This window comes from Triturus cristatus, chromosome 6 (genome assembly GCF_964204655.1).
Source record: "Triturus cristatus chromosome 6, aTriCri1.1, whole genome shotgun sequence".
Classification (NCBI taxonomy): Eukaryota; Metazoa; Chordata; class Amphibia; order Caudata; family Salamandridae; genus Triturus; species Triturus cristatus.
Genome location: NC_140589.1, coordinates 233,907,594 through 233,922,071, shown reverse-complemented (window position 1 = coordinate 233,922,071; position 14,478 = coordinate 233,907,594). Strand labels below are relative to the sequence as shown.

The window sequence follows — 14,478 nt, the reverse complement described above, 5'->3', positions numbered from 1 at the left end:
CGAACCAAATATGCAAAACGGGGGTTTAAAAACAGCAGTAGCTGTACACTGGTCGAGCGCTGCACGCTAATGCGCTGAGCTGGTAGGCAAGGGTGATTATTAAGAGCAGGGAATACAATAAAAACGAAAACAAACCAAAGTACACAGAACGGGGGTTTAAAAGCAGCAGTGGCTGTACACTGGTCAAGCGCTGCACGCTAATGCGCTAAGCTGGAGTAAGGACGAGCCCTGAAATTACCTGCCATTTATGGAGGTCGAGCCTCCTAGATGAAGACTAGAGCGCGAAATGGATCGCTCCTCACGCAAGATGGCCGCCACCGTGACAAGGGCGAGGGACCCGCAAAAAATGCGGTGAGATAGTTCAATTAGAGTGCAAGTTGAGGTGACAGCAGTGCAGGTAAGCAAGGGCAATTATTAAAAACAGGGAATACTTTAAAAACGAAAACGAACCAAATATGCAAAACGGGGGTTTAAAAACAGCAGTAGCTGTACACTGGTCGAGCGCTGCACGCTAATGCGCTGAGCTGGTAGGCAAGGGTGATTATTAAGAGCAGGGAATACAATAAAAACGAAAACAAACCAAAGTACACAGAACGGGGGTTTAAAAGCAGCAGTGGCTGTACACTGGTCAAGCGCTGCACGCTAATGCGCTAAGCTGGAGTAAGGACGAGCCCTGAAATTACCTGCCATTTATGGAGGTCGAGCCTCCTAGATGAAGACTAGAGCGCGAAATGGATCGCTCCTCACGCAAGATGGCCACCACCGTGACAAGGGCGAGGGACCCGCAAAAAATGCGGTGAGATAGTTCAATTAGAGTGCAAGTTGAGGTGACAGCAGTGCAGGTAAGCAAGGGCAATTATTAAAAACAGGGAATACTTTAAAAACGAAAACGAACCAAATATGCAAAACGGGGGTTTAAAAACAGCAGTCACTGGTCAAGCGCTGCACGCTAATGCGCTGAGCTGGTAGGCAAGGGTGATTATTAAGAGCAGGGAATACAATAAAAACGAAAACAAACCTAAGTATCAACTGCATGAAGACTCGCGCTGGAAGGGAGTGTTGAGGTTTGAACTTAGTGATCAGCAGTTGCAGGCTGTTGATCCTCACTAAATTTGGCTGAGCTGTGGCTGTCAGAGTGTTTATGGTCACGCCCAGGTACTGGCGTACGTGTGCGGGTTGAAGATGTGATTTTGGGTAATTTAGTGAGAATCCTAGACTGTGAAGAAGGTGAATGGTGTGGGACATGTGGCTGGCACATTGCTGGGCTGACTTTGCCTGAACAAGCCAGTCGTCCAGGTAAGGGAAGACGTGAATGTGCGGTCTCCGTAAATGTGCAGCCACTGTCGCTAGGCACTTGGTGAAGACCCTGGGTGCTGTTGTTACTCCGAAGGGGAGAACTTTGAACTGATGGTGATGGCCTTGAATAGTGAACCTGAGATATTTTCTGTGCGATGGGTGTATGGGTATGTGGAAATACGCATCTTTCAGATCCAGTGTGGCTAGGAAGTCTCCCTGACTGAGTAATGGTAGAACCTGCTGTAGGGTGAGCATATGGAAATGCTCCGACAGAATGTAGTGGTTGAGGAGTGGTTGAGGAGTCTCGGGTCTAGTATAGGTCTGAGAGATCCATCCTTTTTTGGGATTAAGAAGTACAGAGAGTACACCCCTGTCCCCTGTTGGTTGACGGGCACGACTTCTATTGCACCTTTTTGCAGCATACTTAGTACTTCCTGCTGCAATAATGCCAAGTGCTCTACGGACATAGGACTGTGCTTTGGCGGTATGTTGGGTGGAGTGGACGTTAATTCTAGACAGTCACCGTACTGGATAATTTCCCTGACCCACCTGTCTGTGGTGATGGACTTCCAGACTGACAGGAACTGTTGGAGTCTCCCCCCGACAGGTGTTATGTGGTCGGGGGGAGGGAGAAGGCGTCACTGTTTGTTTTTAGGGGAGGACCTGGTGTTGCCGTACCCACGTCCTCTGCCTTTGGTGCTGGATCCACGATATCCACCTCTATTGTTTTTATCATAGGTACTTTGCGTACCCCCTTTATTGTATTGCTGCTGGGACCCCTGACCTCTAGCTGCTCCTCTATTCCCGGGGCGACGAAAGGAGCCACTCCGAAACTGCTGCGACTGCAGAGCCCCCATTGATTTTGCAGTTTCAGTGTCTTTTTTAATTTTTTCGAGGGTAGTGTCAACCTCGGGGCCAAATAAAAAGTCTGGGTTGACCGGTTGATTTAGAATATTGTTCTGAATTTCAGGTTTGAAGCCTGAGATTCTCAACCATGCGTGCCTCCTCAACATTACGCTGGTGTTGATCGCCCTTGCTGCAGTGTCGGCTGCATCTAGTGCGCATTTGATGGACGCATTTGTAAGGAGTTGTCCCTCTCTGATAAGGAGCTCCACTGCCTCTTTGTATTCATCTGGCAAGTGTTGTAGCAGTGATTCTAGTGTGTCATAGTGTGACCTATCATAACGGGCCAGGAGTGCCTGGGTGTTGGCAATGCGCCAGATGTTTGCTGCTTGCGCTGCTATCCTTTTGCCTGATGTCTCCAGCACTTTGGACTCCTTGTCGGGGGGAGGAGCATCACCCGTTGTTTGTGAATGTGCTCGTTTGCGAGCATTAGAAACAACCATGGAGTCTAATGGTAACTGACCCTTAATGTACATAGGGTCTCCGGGTGCTGGCTTGTATTTTTTTTCGATTCTGGGATTTAACACCCGTGCCCTGGTTGTTTCTTTAAAAATGTCTTTTGCAGGTTTCAGAACCCCCTTCAACATTGGCAGAGTTTTGACGGTTTTCTCAGAGGAGGCGAACGTGTCCACTAAGAAATCTTCCTCTACAGTGTCAGAATGGAGTTCCACTCCATGATTGGCAGCAGCCCGTTCTATTAGGGCATTAAAGGCAGCAGTGTCCTCCGTGGGAGATGTCTTTATATTATAAAGCTGCGTGTCAGGAGCATCTGGTGCGTTACCCTGGTCGGTGGGGTCTCCCCATGCCTGATCTGGGTCTTGCATGTGATCATCAGGATCGATATCCACCGGGTAAGTGGTATCATCCCCTATATAGTCCTCTCCGACGTCTTCCTCCGAATGCGTAGGAGAAAAAGACGGTGGGTCCTGAAGGTAGGTCTGAAAGGTTTCGTGAAGCACTGGTGTGGAACCTGCTGGCAGCTTTTGTTTCAAAGGAATCTTGTATGAGTCCAATCCCTTCTCGGGTGTGATCTTCCGCTTGCGGAGCAGCAGCCTACCAGTGTCGGCGTCGATAAAGTGTGCCTGTGAAGGCTCGATATCGATTTGTCCAGCGGATAGTGTCTGTGTTTGGTGGACACGTGTCCGAATTTCGAACATTTTCGGTGCCTTGGGCGGCGGCAATCCAAATGTGATGTGCGCCGGCGCCGAGTGTGCTTTTGCGGCCTTGTGCGTTTCGGGACCCGACGCAGGTTCGAGGGTTGCCCGGTCCCTGATGCGTTGCAACGACGCTGAGACCTGTTGTAAGGTGAACGCAGATGGCGCTTTGGAACCGATAGGCACCTTGGAGGCAGGTGTCGAAGCGGCATCCGATTTTTTTCCCAGTCTTTGGGTCGTCGATCCGAAGGTGGGTATCGACGCTTTTTGGAGCCGGTGATTTGCTAGGCGCCGCACCCTTTGATGTCGACGCTGACGGATCGACCACCTTGACCTTGGTGGGTGGGGCCGTAATCTTCGGTGCCATAGGCTGAGGCGCCTTGTGGGGACCGAGGGCCTTCTTCTTTGGCTCGGTGCCGGAACCCGTCTTGGTGAGCTCGGCACCGAAATCTCTTTTGGTGTGTTCGGTGACCTGTGCCGGCGCCGAAGGAGTGGAGGGCTTCGAGGCCTTCGATCCGATCGCAACCGCTTTCACTTTCGGTTTTGACGTAACCGGTGCGACGGATGGTTTCGGTTTCACTGAATGAAATCCGGTCGTCTTCGATAATAATGGCTCCTGTGAAATGTTCGAGGCCGGGCCTTGAGGCGGGGCCGAAAAACTGTGTGACTGGTCTTGGGTAAGGCCCGCAGGTGATCCCTCGACCTGAGCCTTGTGACGACTTTGTCTCTCGGCCTCCGTAACGACGGGTTGGCCTAGCTCTTCGCTAGAGCTATCTTCCTCGGCCCCAAGGGCCTCATCGTAGTCTCCTACCTCACCGACGACGTCTTCGTCCTCGAAGATCACCTCATCATCGTCTTCCGATCGGGATTCACGTTCGGAAGCATGGCTGGAGTCTAACGCTCTCGGCTTCCTCATCCTCGGTGCTGAAGATGTTGGCCGGGGCAGTCGCCGATTGCTGTGCCTCCAATCTCGCTGCCCGTCGATTCCGCAGAGTCTTCTTCGAGCGGAACCGGGCGCAGGCCATGCATTTCGACTCATCATGATCCGGTGAGAGACATTTGTTGCACACCGGATGGACATCGACGTGTGGGTATTTCGCATGGCATAAAGGACATCTCTTGAAAGGAGTCCTCGATTCCATCGTCGAGCGTTGATTGATGTTCGGACCGAAGCGGATCCGAAAAGCGTGAAGAAGTTACTAAAACACAAAATAAACTGGTCGATACCGAACGCGAACAATACCGACGAAACTAAAGGCCTTTTGGCCTTAAACTAAAGTTTCCGAACTTGAGCTAAGATAAGCACATCCAAACCCATGCCCATGCGCACTGTAGTCCAGGGGAGGAGCCACCTATCTCGTGATACTTCGAAGACTCTTCCAGGACAACAATGTGCAATCATCCGGACCCAACACTAGGCGGCGATCTATGCACAGATATGAATTCAGCAGCCCACATGCCTCGAACTCATGCATTTTCCTTGACTGTCTGTGACGTAACTTTCTAAATGGGCAGAATTCACAAAATTCATACCACCCAGCATTCTCCCACTTGTCCTGATGTAAAAGCGACCAACTTGTGTGGCTGAGCATAGTACCTGTGAAAGAAACAAATCAAACCATGGTCCTCGTGAGGGAAGAAACCAGTCTATTTGAAGATTAAGGGGTTGTGAACGCTAAAGGGATTAACCTAAAAAACACAGGTTAATAAAATCATGTAAATTATAGGAGACAAACATATAATCAATTAATTTCTTGGAACCCCAGGCGTCAATGGTGGGAACACTGACAAAATCAAGTAACAACTTTCAGAGGCGTTGCACAAGTTATTAGCAGTCGGGGCTTCAAGTAACGCTTTTCCCTGCTTAGATTTGATTAGAGGAATGCAAACCAAATGGGAGAAGTCAGCCAAGCTCTGGATATAAATGGACTGCTCCTAGATTGAGGCTGAACTCACTTGCAAGGTAGATAAAAATAGCGTTATTAAATAAAAAAAAGAATTTGGTAAATTAAGTCATTTGTTTTGAGAGACTTAGTATTTTAGAGCAAATTGAGAGATTGAATTTATCATTGTAAAATGGTAACCCTCCTGGCAAAAGTCAGAAAGAAAGCTGGTAAATTACCACAACCAGTAGAATATTTGCTAATAGCACAATTAAATCCTACAGATACCCAAATAATCAACCCCTTCCCTAGCTTGGACTGAGGTAAATGGAACAGCTGGGATTATAAGGGTATATCTATCTAGGAATACATTATAATTTCTTGCAGCAATATCATTTGTAGTTCTAAACTGCAACTATTCAGCATTTTGCAACATAGAAGCAATACCATAGATATTCCAAGAGAAGAATCGAATGAGGTCAGCACCAGTTCCATAAAATTCCCCACCAGACTTTCTGCTGAGGTAGGTCTAATGCAAGCCTCACTCGAGTCCGATAAATGGGGATTTACTAGGTGAGTGATCAAATTATCAGCAGAGGTTCTGATTTCTACAGTTCAGCACAAAAGAGAGAGAATTTATTTTGAGTTGGTACATTATATAATCCTGATGAGTGAACAACTTCTATAATATATTACTCGGCAATCTTTGGTGCATTAGGTTTTTAAAATAGCCAAGAGGTACAACAAAAATCCCTGAATCTGATGAATGCCCTGCAGTTATTCCAGAAAATATTTCACAGAGAAGAAATTTGTACTAAAAGTTTGACAATACTTCTTTAACAGTCTTTTTGAGAGTTGTAAAGCAGCTCACCTGCCCTATTAGGTTGACATAATTAAAAGAAACATATATTTTCCTGAAGAGGCAGTGAAGTTAGTGCATGTTTTTATTTTTAAGCTGAGGACAGTTTGTCTTCTGTCAACTAGGTTAAATAGGAACACTTAACAAGTAGCTTGCTGAAGCTGTTGTAGGATAGCAACTAAGGAATCACATGAAGGGAAAGGGACACCTTTCCCAGTAAAGCTCACAGTACAAGAAAGCAATATTAGCAGTCGCCTCACAATCACGGTGTTAAAGGAATTTGATTTTGTCTCCATTTTAGCTTTCCCTTCTAACTTAGCATCTTTTTGAACTGGTGATTTGAACATGTTTTTCACTAACACGACAAAATGCCACGCATACATTTATTATCGTTAGACATTGTTATCCTGTAATCTGCACCGTTAACTTCAGGGACACATTTTAGAACCTGATGTTCTTGCTATATTTTGTGCTTGTAGTAGACAACTCTTTTAACTAGACTTAGGGTCTGATTACGACCTTGGCGAACAGGGATACTCCATCACAAAAGTGACAGCTATTCTGTCCGCCATATTACAGTTTCATTATACCCTATGGAACTTGTAATACGGCGGATGGAATATCCATCATGTTTGTGATGGAGTATCCCATCTGCAAAGATGGTAATCAGTTAAGATGTTTTTTTGCATTTCTGGCAGAATGAGATAATGCTGGTATTTTATTATTTAAGCATCATCTATTGTGATTTCGGTGAGAGGCACTTCATATCGGAGTTATCACAGCAGCTGCTGAGAGCTGTGAATGACAATCCGCTCTGCATATCCGGACATTCATTCTAAGAAGGGAGATAGCTGCGCAGGAAGATGAGTGTAGGCTTGCATACTCAGACAGAGTGCATTCGTTAATGCACTGAGGATGGCTTCCTGAGACATTATACCACGGTATGGGGTTAGATCATTCCAACCGGGTCAGGCAGAAGGGTACTCGCACCATGCACTCGCTAGTGTAGGAGTATTAGCGATAGACAGGAGCAATATTAGGTAAAATTACCATGGTTGAATTGTTAGTGTTTTTCACCCTTCTAATAATACTTATAACAATGTGTCTCTTCGCAGTTCATGTTTTACTTACAAGGATTAGATCTTTTCAATAAAAATGTGAAAATGCATTACTGTCTCTTCTTTTTGTGGAACCTTGGCAAGGCTCGAAAAATCAACTCGCCCGCTCGTATTTGCGAGTCGGATTTAATTAGGGCAAGCTATTTTTAGGTCCTACTCGCCCTTTCAAGTAGGAAGACAAACTGACAAAATAGTAAGATTTAAAGGCATCTTTAATGCTCACAAAGTGAATGAGCTATAAAATGCCTTTAAATCTTGTTAACTTGTCACATTTGCTCTCAGAGGTCAAGTGCATTACAGTTAGGTTGAGTAGATTTTTTAAGTTACTAGACCTGCAGGTCTAGTAACAATTTTTTGATTTTTCGAGCCCTGCTTTGGCATGCGAAAGTGGGAAACGAAAGGGTTAGATCTGTTTCCACAAATTCCTTGGGAATAAGAGCGGTCATGTTCAAGGTTACAGACAGCATCAATAACTCTGGAGGTTTAGGAGTTTAGATGTGGTATTGTAAGGTAGTCGAACCGACATTTACTGATGATATAGGTAGACTCAGTCCCTATATTATGAAGTTTGTTGATCCAATATACAGTCCTACTACATTCGTAAGAACCATGTAACAGAGGGAAGATGGAAGACATGTTTTTAAGACGAACACCCTAATTGAGATTGTTTCTGACCACACTGCTGAGCTGCAGTTATGTCCAACCTTACAAGGGATATTTATAGTGGAAGCCTCTTTACTAGAGGTATTTTCTTCTTAAAGCTTGATTCCTCAAAGGATTACCTTTCTTCAATACACATGGAACTGGGCAAGGTGCACCTAATCGAAGCAGACAAGTTTACCATAAAGATCTTATTTAGTTTTAAATAATCAATAGGAGAGGCAGTGGTAGTAGGACCTGATGACTCGGAGTTAAGGCACAACGTGTCATCTTTCAATAACTGTTTATCATCAGAATTACTATTGTAATGTACCCCAAACTCCACCAAAGTGACAAGCCTTGTAGAGTCTAAAACAGAATTCGTTACAATGGAAAATCACTTTTCTGTCTTACAATTTCTACATTCAAAGCTCTCACTCCCTGGCCCAAAACAATTATCAAGAATGGATGGGAGTTTTTATTTTTTACCACAAGGAGGCGAAGAAGGAGAAATTGCAGTTTTCCTTTTGCTTATGGCAGTAATTGTTATGTAAATAAGAAACTAAATGTGAAACTAAAAAGAGAAGGCCTAACCAGCATTTGATGTTCCACAGAGGGGCCCGCTTTTGGCCAGGGCCCCCCCGTGCACATCCCAACACAGCGGGGACAAACATGCTTTTTTGTAGCACTAACCAGCATGTGTGTGTTAAACGTGCCCCCACCTTTTCCGGGCAAGGGGACTACTGTACTTGAAGTCCCCAAAGCAGCAGCACAAACCAGCAAAGGAGAGTCCCCTGGGATTCAATTAATAAAATTCAGTCTTCTGCTAATAGCTAATAAAGTTGGGTAACACACTGGAGGTTCAATCACGCAATGCAAATACATATCTGGTAGAGGAAACAATGGACGATATGTATGTGTGACAAAATTTCTTATGCAATGCAAAGATCACACAGCGGTTTCTTTCACATGTGGCAGTTATTGCTTATCTACGTCCTTTGTCAAAATAAAGATTTCCCTTCTTAACAAGTTTAGAGCCATGTAAATTCTAGAATTATAATGTGTTGGATACTCTATATGTTCTTTTTAAATGAAGGATTTGCTTCATGAGTTTGCCTCCTGCAGGTTTAGGAGTCAGTCAATTAATTTTTCATTTCTTCTAATCAATTATATTATTTGGGTGAACCTTAAAAAATGAAAGCCATGGGGTACATTGCAGGTGGGGGAAGGTCAGAAGGTAAACAAGCTATAACAACATTGTTTAATGAGGACTGTGATGTCTGTAATATGAAGTATAATTAATCAACAGATAAAAAAAAAAGATCAAAAATAAATGAGCGCGAAAAAAACAGGTTCAGAAGAACAGTGTGTGGTTGAATAAAAGTAGTTGTGTTAAGGGTGTCCATAGGCTTGAGTAAAGAGGAAGAATAAAAGGGAAAGGCTGTACATTATGCATTGATGCATTTGTAGTACCGGCATTCAAAGTTCTAATTTAACATCACCTGTAGCAGATTCCAGTCCAGACACTAAGTGTCAGGTTGTCCACAAGACTAACGATATGAAAGAGCCACGACTTTAAGGTATAATAAAAATGACTTGTGCTTTTCAAACAATGTGTGATTTTACTCTCTAAAACCCTGATATCTCTTACTCCTGAGACTAATCGGTTCTTCAGGAATGTTGAGGAACAGTGGCACGTGCATATCGAACAGCAAACAAACCCCCCTCTGATTTAACTAACCTTCGTCCCATCACCCTGCTACCTGCACTGGGCAAAATCACGGAACAATTAGTCCACAAAGAGCTCAAGTCCTTCCTTGATGCCCACAACCTACTTCACCCCCAGCAATCCGGTTTCCGGTCTAGACATTCTACCGAGACCGCCCTGATCGAGCTGACCGACACCATTAAAAACCTCCAAGATCAGAGGAAGAAGGCCATCCTGATCCTTCTTGACCTCACGGCGGCATTCGACACTATTTCCCACTCCATACTGCTCAACAGACTTATGGACATTGGCATCACCAACTCAGCCCTAGCCTGGATCAGTTCCTTCCTCAGTGACAGGTCTCAAACCATCTCACTGGGCCCTTTCCAATCCAAAGAAAAAAAGATCTTGTGTGGAGTCCCCCAGGGCTCCATTCTAAGTCCCCTCCTATTCAATATATATCTCATCCCCCTGCTCTCACTCATAGAATCGTTCGGCATAATTGTCACGTCTTATGCCGACGATACTCAGCTTGTCATCCCTCTCGACGACAATTCCAACTCGGCCGAACTTAACCTCAAATGCTGCCTCACAGCGGTCTTTCAATGGATGGACACCAACCATCTTCGCTGTAACTCCAGCAAAACCGAGATCCTGCCCATTGGAAAGAACGCATCCTTCTGTCCCGCTCTGTGGTGGCCTGATAACTCTGCTGCCCCACCCCAGACAGTTTCATCGGCCAGAAACCTCGGAGTCATCTTCGATTCCGATCTTTCTTTCGATTCCCATGTCACAACTGTAGCAGGTAAATGCTTTGGCATTATAAAATCCATGAGAAAGTTCTTTGACTTTCTCCCGCTCGATTCCAGAAAGACCATTGCGGTAGCCCTCATTCTCTCTCGAGTGGACTACTGTAATGGCCTTTTGGCAGGGACCAAGAAATCCACCCGACTGAAACTGCAAAGTGTCCTGCACACTGCCGCGCGTCTTGTCTTAAAACTCCCACGCAAATCTTCTATTTCCACTGCCCTCAGATTCCTTCATTGGCTCCCCTTGCACAAGAGAATACTCTTCAAAATTCTCGTTGTAGCCTTCCGAGCCTTCCACAAATCCGGCCCAGTCTACCTGTCGAAACGCTTCCCTCATTACATCCCGGGTCGCATTCTCAGATCCTCTCAAGAAAACCTCATGACCCCCCCTAAATTCAACCTGAAGTCCAAAGGCGGAAAAACTCTCAGCACCCTGGCTATTAGAGCCTGGAACAGTACGCCAAGGCATCTTAGACTTCAGACGCATGAGAAACCATTTAGGAAGCACCTTAAAACGTGGATTTTTAATCTCTCTGACGACTGGACTAAAGCAGCCATTTAACCCTCCACCGCCCTTCCACTGATCTGGTCCCAGGTTTTTACAGCGCCAAGATGCTCCCTTCGGAGCGAACGTTCGCGCTCTATAAATAACCATCCAATATTCCAATATTCCATTATGACCTAATCCATGAAACTAGAAAATCACTATTCTCAAAAGTAAACAGACTGTAGTGAATCGCTCCCATGTCTCCAAGCTACCCCTCATCTTCTTTCATTATGCATCTCCCACTACATCTGATGCCTTCTTCAATAGATAGTCCAGTTTCATACGTAACAAAGACTCTCAATGGCTCTGCAATCTAAACATAGGTCAACATCTAAAGGATTTTCAGGCAATATACCCCAATAGACTCCAACCAGCTCATCTAAATTCAACTAAATTGTGGATAATCCTAGAAGTTAAACATCTAAGTATAAACACATTAGCTAGTTTAACTTGTACAGCTAGCAACCCTGCATGCATTCTTTTTCACCATCACTATTTAGCAGTCTCTCTTCTGGGATAAAAGCTGGATTAGTATATCAGTTTAGCAACCATTTCAAGAGACTAGCTAACAAATCATACCTACAATTCCTAACCAGATGGTAAGAGCCGTGATTTAATCAAACTCAATTAAAAACCTACCTACTGAAGGTAAAAATCTGCATCCTACATAACCCTTCTGACAGATTAGCCAAGGAATTAAGGAAACAAGATCACATAAACCTTCTCAAAAGCATTAGACATGTTCCTAATCTATTTATCAAACTGAAACTTTTATCCAGCACTACATGTAAACATTAAATCTACGTCTCAAAGTTCAACCATTAGCCTATGAACACAAAAAAGCACTTACCTGGATGACCTTCTTGGGCCTAAAGCTCAATGGATGGCAAGCTAGAATTTTGTACCACTCCCAGAAAATGCCACTAAGTGCAGCAATGTCTCAATTTCAAATCTGAAATACTTACTTTCAAGAAGAAACTAAAGGCCAACAAGTCACTAATTCAAATCATTTGGTTCCAAACCTCATGTAGTTCTAACCAAATCATCTAAAACACAATTCCTGAGAAAACTGAGACAGGAAATACGTTCTGAAAAACAATCAGCTAGGGCTAGTATAACAATTAAGGCAGAAAGTTAGATTTAGGGTGAATGTTATCAGACATATGGTGAAGATGAGGGCTAGGTTTGAACGAATTATGAGAGAACGGTAAAGTGTAGTGTTGGGATAAGTAAGGGCAAAGGAAATTAAAGAAAGCTAATTTGAACTAAATGCAAATTCACCTTGAATGATTCAAACTATAGTCATTTCAATTAAAAAGGGGAAATAAAACCTTTTTGATTAGTACATAACCTGCTGCTGAATAATAGATATTTATTGTTACCCCCTCAATCGCACTAATTTACTTCACCACATGAGAATGAAAGGCTGAGTGGGTCTGCAGTGATTCAAATGTAGTCCACAGGGCCCATCACAAATTCCTACAGTGAATGCAATTAGTCTACAAAATCATTAGGCCTGCATGAACTCAATACTTTTCTAACACCTTCATTCCAACTCTTCACAAGACACCTCTTCACAAGACTTGCTTGTTGACAGTGTTGATGTAAAGAAATACCACAAACCTTTTATCTCTGCAGCATGACAAAGCACAGGCGACTGATGTGTCAAACAAAATATCTTCTTTCATTTCATTTTATTGTGAAGAAAATATCTTGGCTATCATTACAACATTTGTAATACACACAGTGAAGGAAACGTCTTCCTAAAAGTAAAAAAGGGAAAGATTTTACCTGAATTATATCCCCAGCATTAAAGCCAAGCTCGTCGCTATTCCTTGCTTCAAATGGGTATAGAGCAGTGTAATTAACAAAAGCAAGAGACTTCCTTTTTTCTGAAGTACCGCCGTGATTTCCTAAATCAAAAGAAACACAATCTTAGTTCTTTGTGTGAAGTTTTTAATTTTTTGGGGGGAAATCTTTCTTTTATTAACATAGCTCATAGGACCATATAAAGACAGACAATATCCAAGAGGCATGACAGGGAATAACCTTGCATTTAACCAATAGAGACACATGAGGACACAAGTGGGATACACCATTATTGTAGTTACACCCCTGAAACCCCTTCCTACTCTCTGTATTTCGACCAGGGCTCCCAAACTTTCCTCCATTTCTTGATATAGCCCCTACTTTTGTATATAGTCTCTTCGGCCCTTTGGCACCAATCGAGGTCTCGCCTCCACTGTTCCCATTGTGGAGGTGCCTGTGACCCCATCCCCTAGCAATATTTCTTTTCGCTACCCCCGCTGCCAATGCTAGCCAGAGCTCCACATATCTGGACCAGTCAGTGTCCCCTTTAATCATGAGCAGCAGCCACTTTGGCTCCATCGGGACTGTATCGCCCACTACAGCAGACATAGTGTCTGTGACCCTAGTCCAGAAGGGAACTATCTCAGGGCACTCCCATAATATGTGATAAAAGGAGCTCTCCTTTTGACAGCCCCTCACGCAGGGGGCCAACTGACTCCTACCCCGAGCATAGAGGTGTGTGCGAGGATAGTAAATGCAATGTAGGATCTTTAGCTGCACTAGTCTGAACCTTGAGCGAATTGCTAGATCACGCGGACTCTGTATGGTGTCTTGCCAGTCGTTGTCATCTATGGTGCCTATGTCCCGGGCTCATGCTGCCCGAAGCGCCACTAGAGGGTCTGGCATATTGTTTATGAGCTTGCGGTAAATGGTGGATGTGGGCTTTTCTAGAATGGGATCTAATAACAGTCTATCCTCCGTGGGGGAGTATTCCGGGAGTGATGCGTCGCTGCGTATGTGTGAACGTAGGGCGTGCATGAGACGTATGTAGTGGTAGTGCTGTGAGTCTTGGAGGTCGTATTCCTTCTTAAGGTATGCAAAGGATCGAGGGGCAGTACCTTTCCAAACGTCACCTAAGTATTCAATACCTATTAGCTTCCACCCCCTGAAGCCTGTCAAGTGTGTCACTTCACTTAGTTTATCCCTGAGCCACAGAGGGTTCTACCAGCAAGCGTATCTGTCCATCCCAGAAACTTGTTTGCCTCTCTCTAACACGAACAACCACCCTCGTGTGCACAGGCCACTCCTTTTGTGTTTTCTGGGCATAAAGAAAGGGCTCGCAGTTTCCCCGGGGCATGATCAGCCTATCGACCCTGTAGGCAGGTTCAGAAGTGTCCGTGTATACAAATCGTTGAATACTTGGAGCTGTGAGGCCCATAATACAGTCTGGAAGCACCAGTCCACCATCATATACCCGTCTAGTAAGCTTGGGCAGCGCTATCCTCGGGTTGCCCCCATCCCACAGCAACGTCCGTACCGCCTGCGATATTCGTGTGAATACACCCGGAGGGATATGATACGGTGTATTCTGTAGGATATATAAGAGCCGCGGCAGCGCAAGCATCTTAAATAAAGCCGCCCGGCCCATAAGGGAGAGAAGCAGAGATCTCCAGTGGCTCACTTTGGCCCCTAGGTGAGCCAGTTGGGGCTCTAGGTTTCTAGCAAGGAAATCCTCCTTGTCCCTTGCGACGTA

The 14,478-nt window shown here is 44.7% G+C and overlaps 1 protein-coding gene across 2 annotated transcripts in view; it reads right to left on the bottom strand.

The window, feature by feature from the left end:
- ITSN2 (intersectin 2) overlaps positions 1 to 14,478 on the bottom strand; it is a 1,173,023-nt gene that overhangs the window by 412,717 nt on the left and 745,828 nt on the right. For both annotated transcript variants that reach the window (XM_085610587.1, XM_085610588.1), the window contains one exon: positions 12,708 to 12,829. In XM_085610587.1, the coding sequence (XP_085466713.1) occupies positions 12,708 to 12,829 (122 nt within the window). The remainder of the gene's footprint in view (positions 1 to 12,707; positions 12,830 to 14,478) is intronic.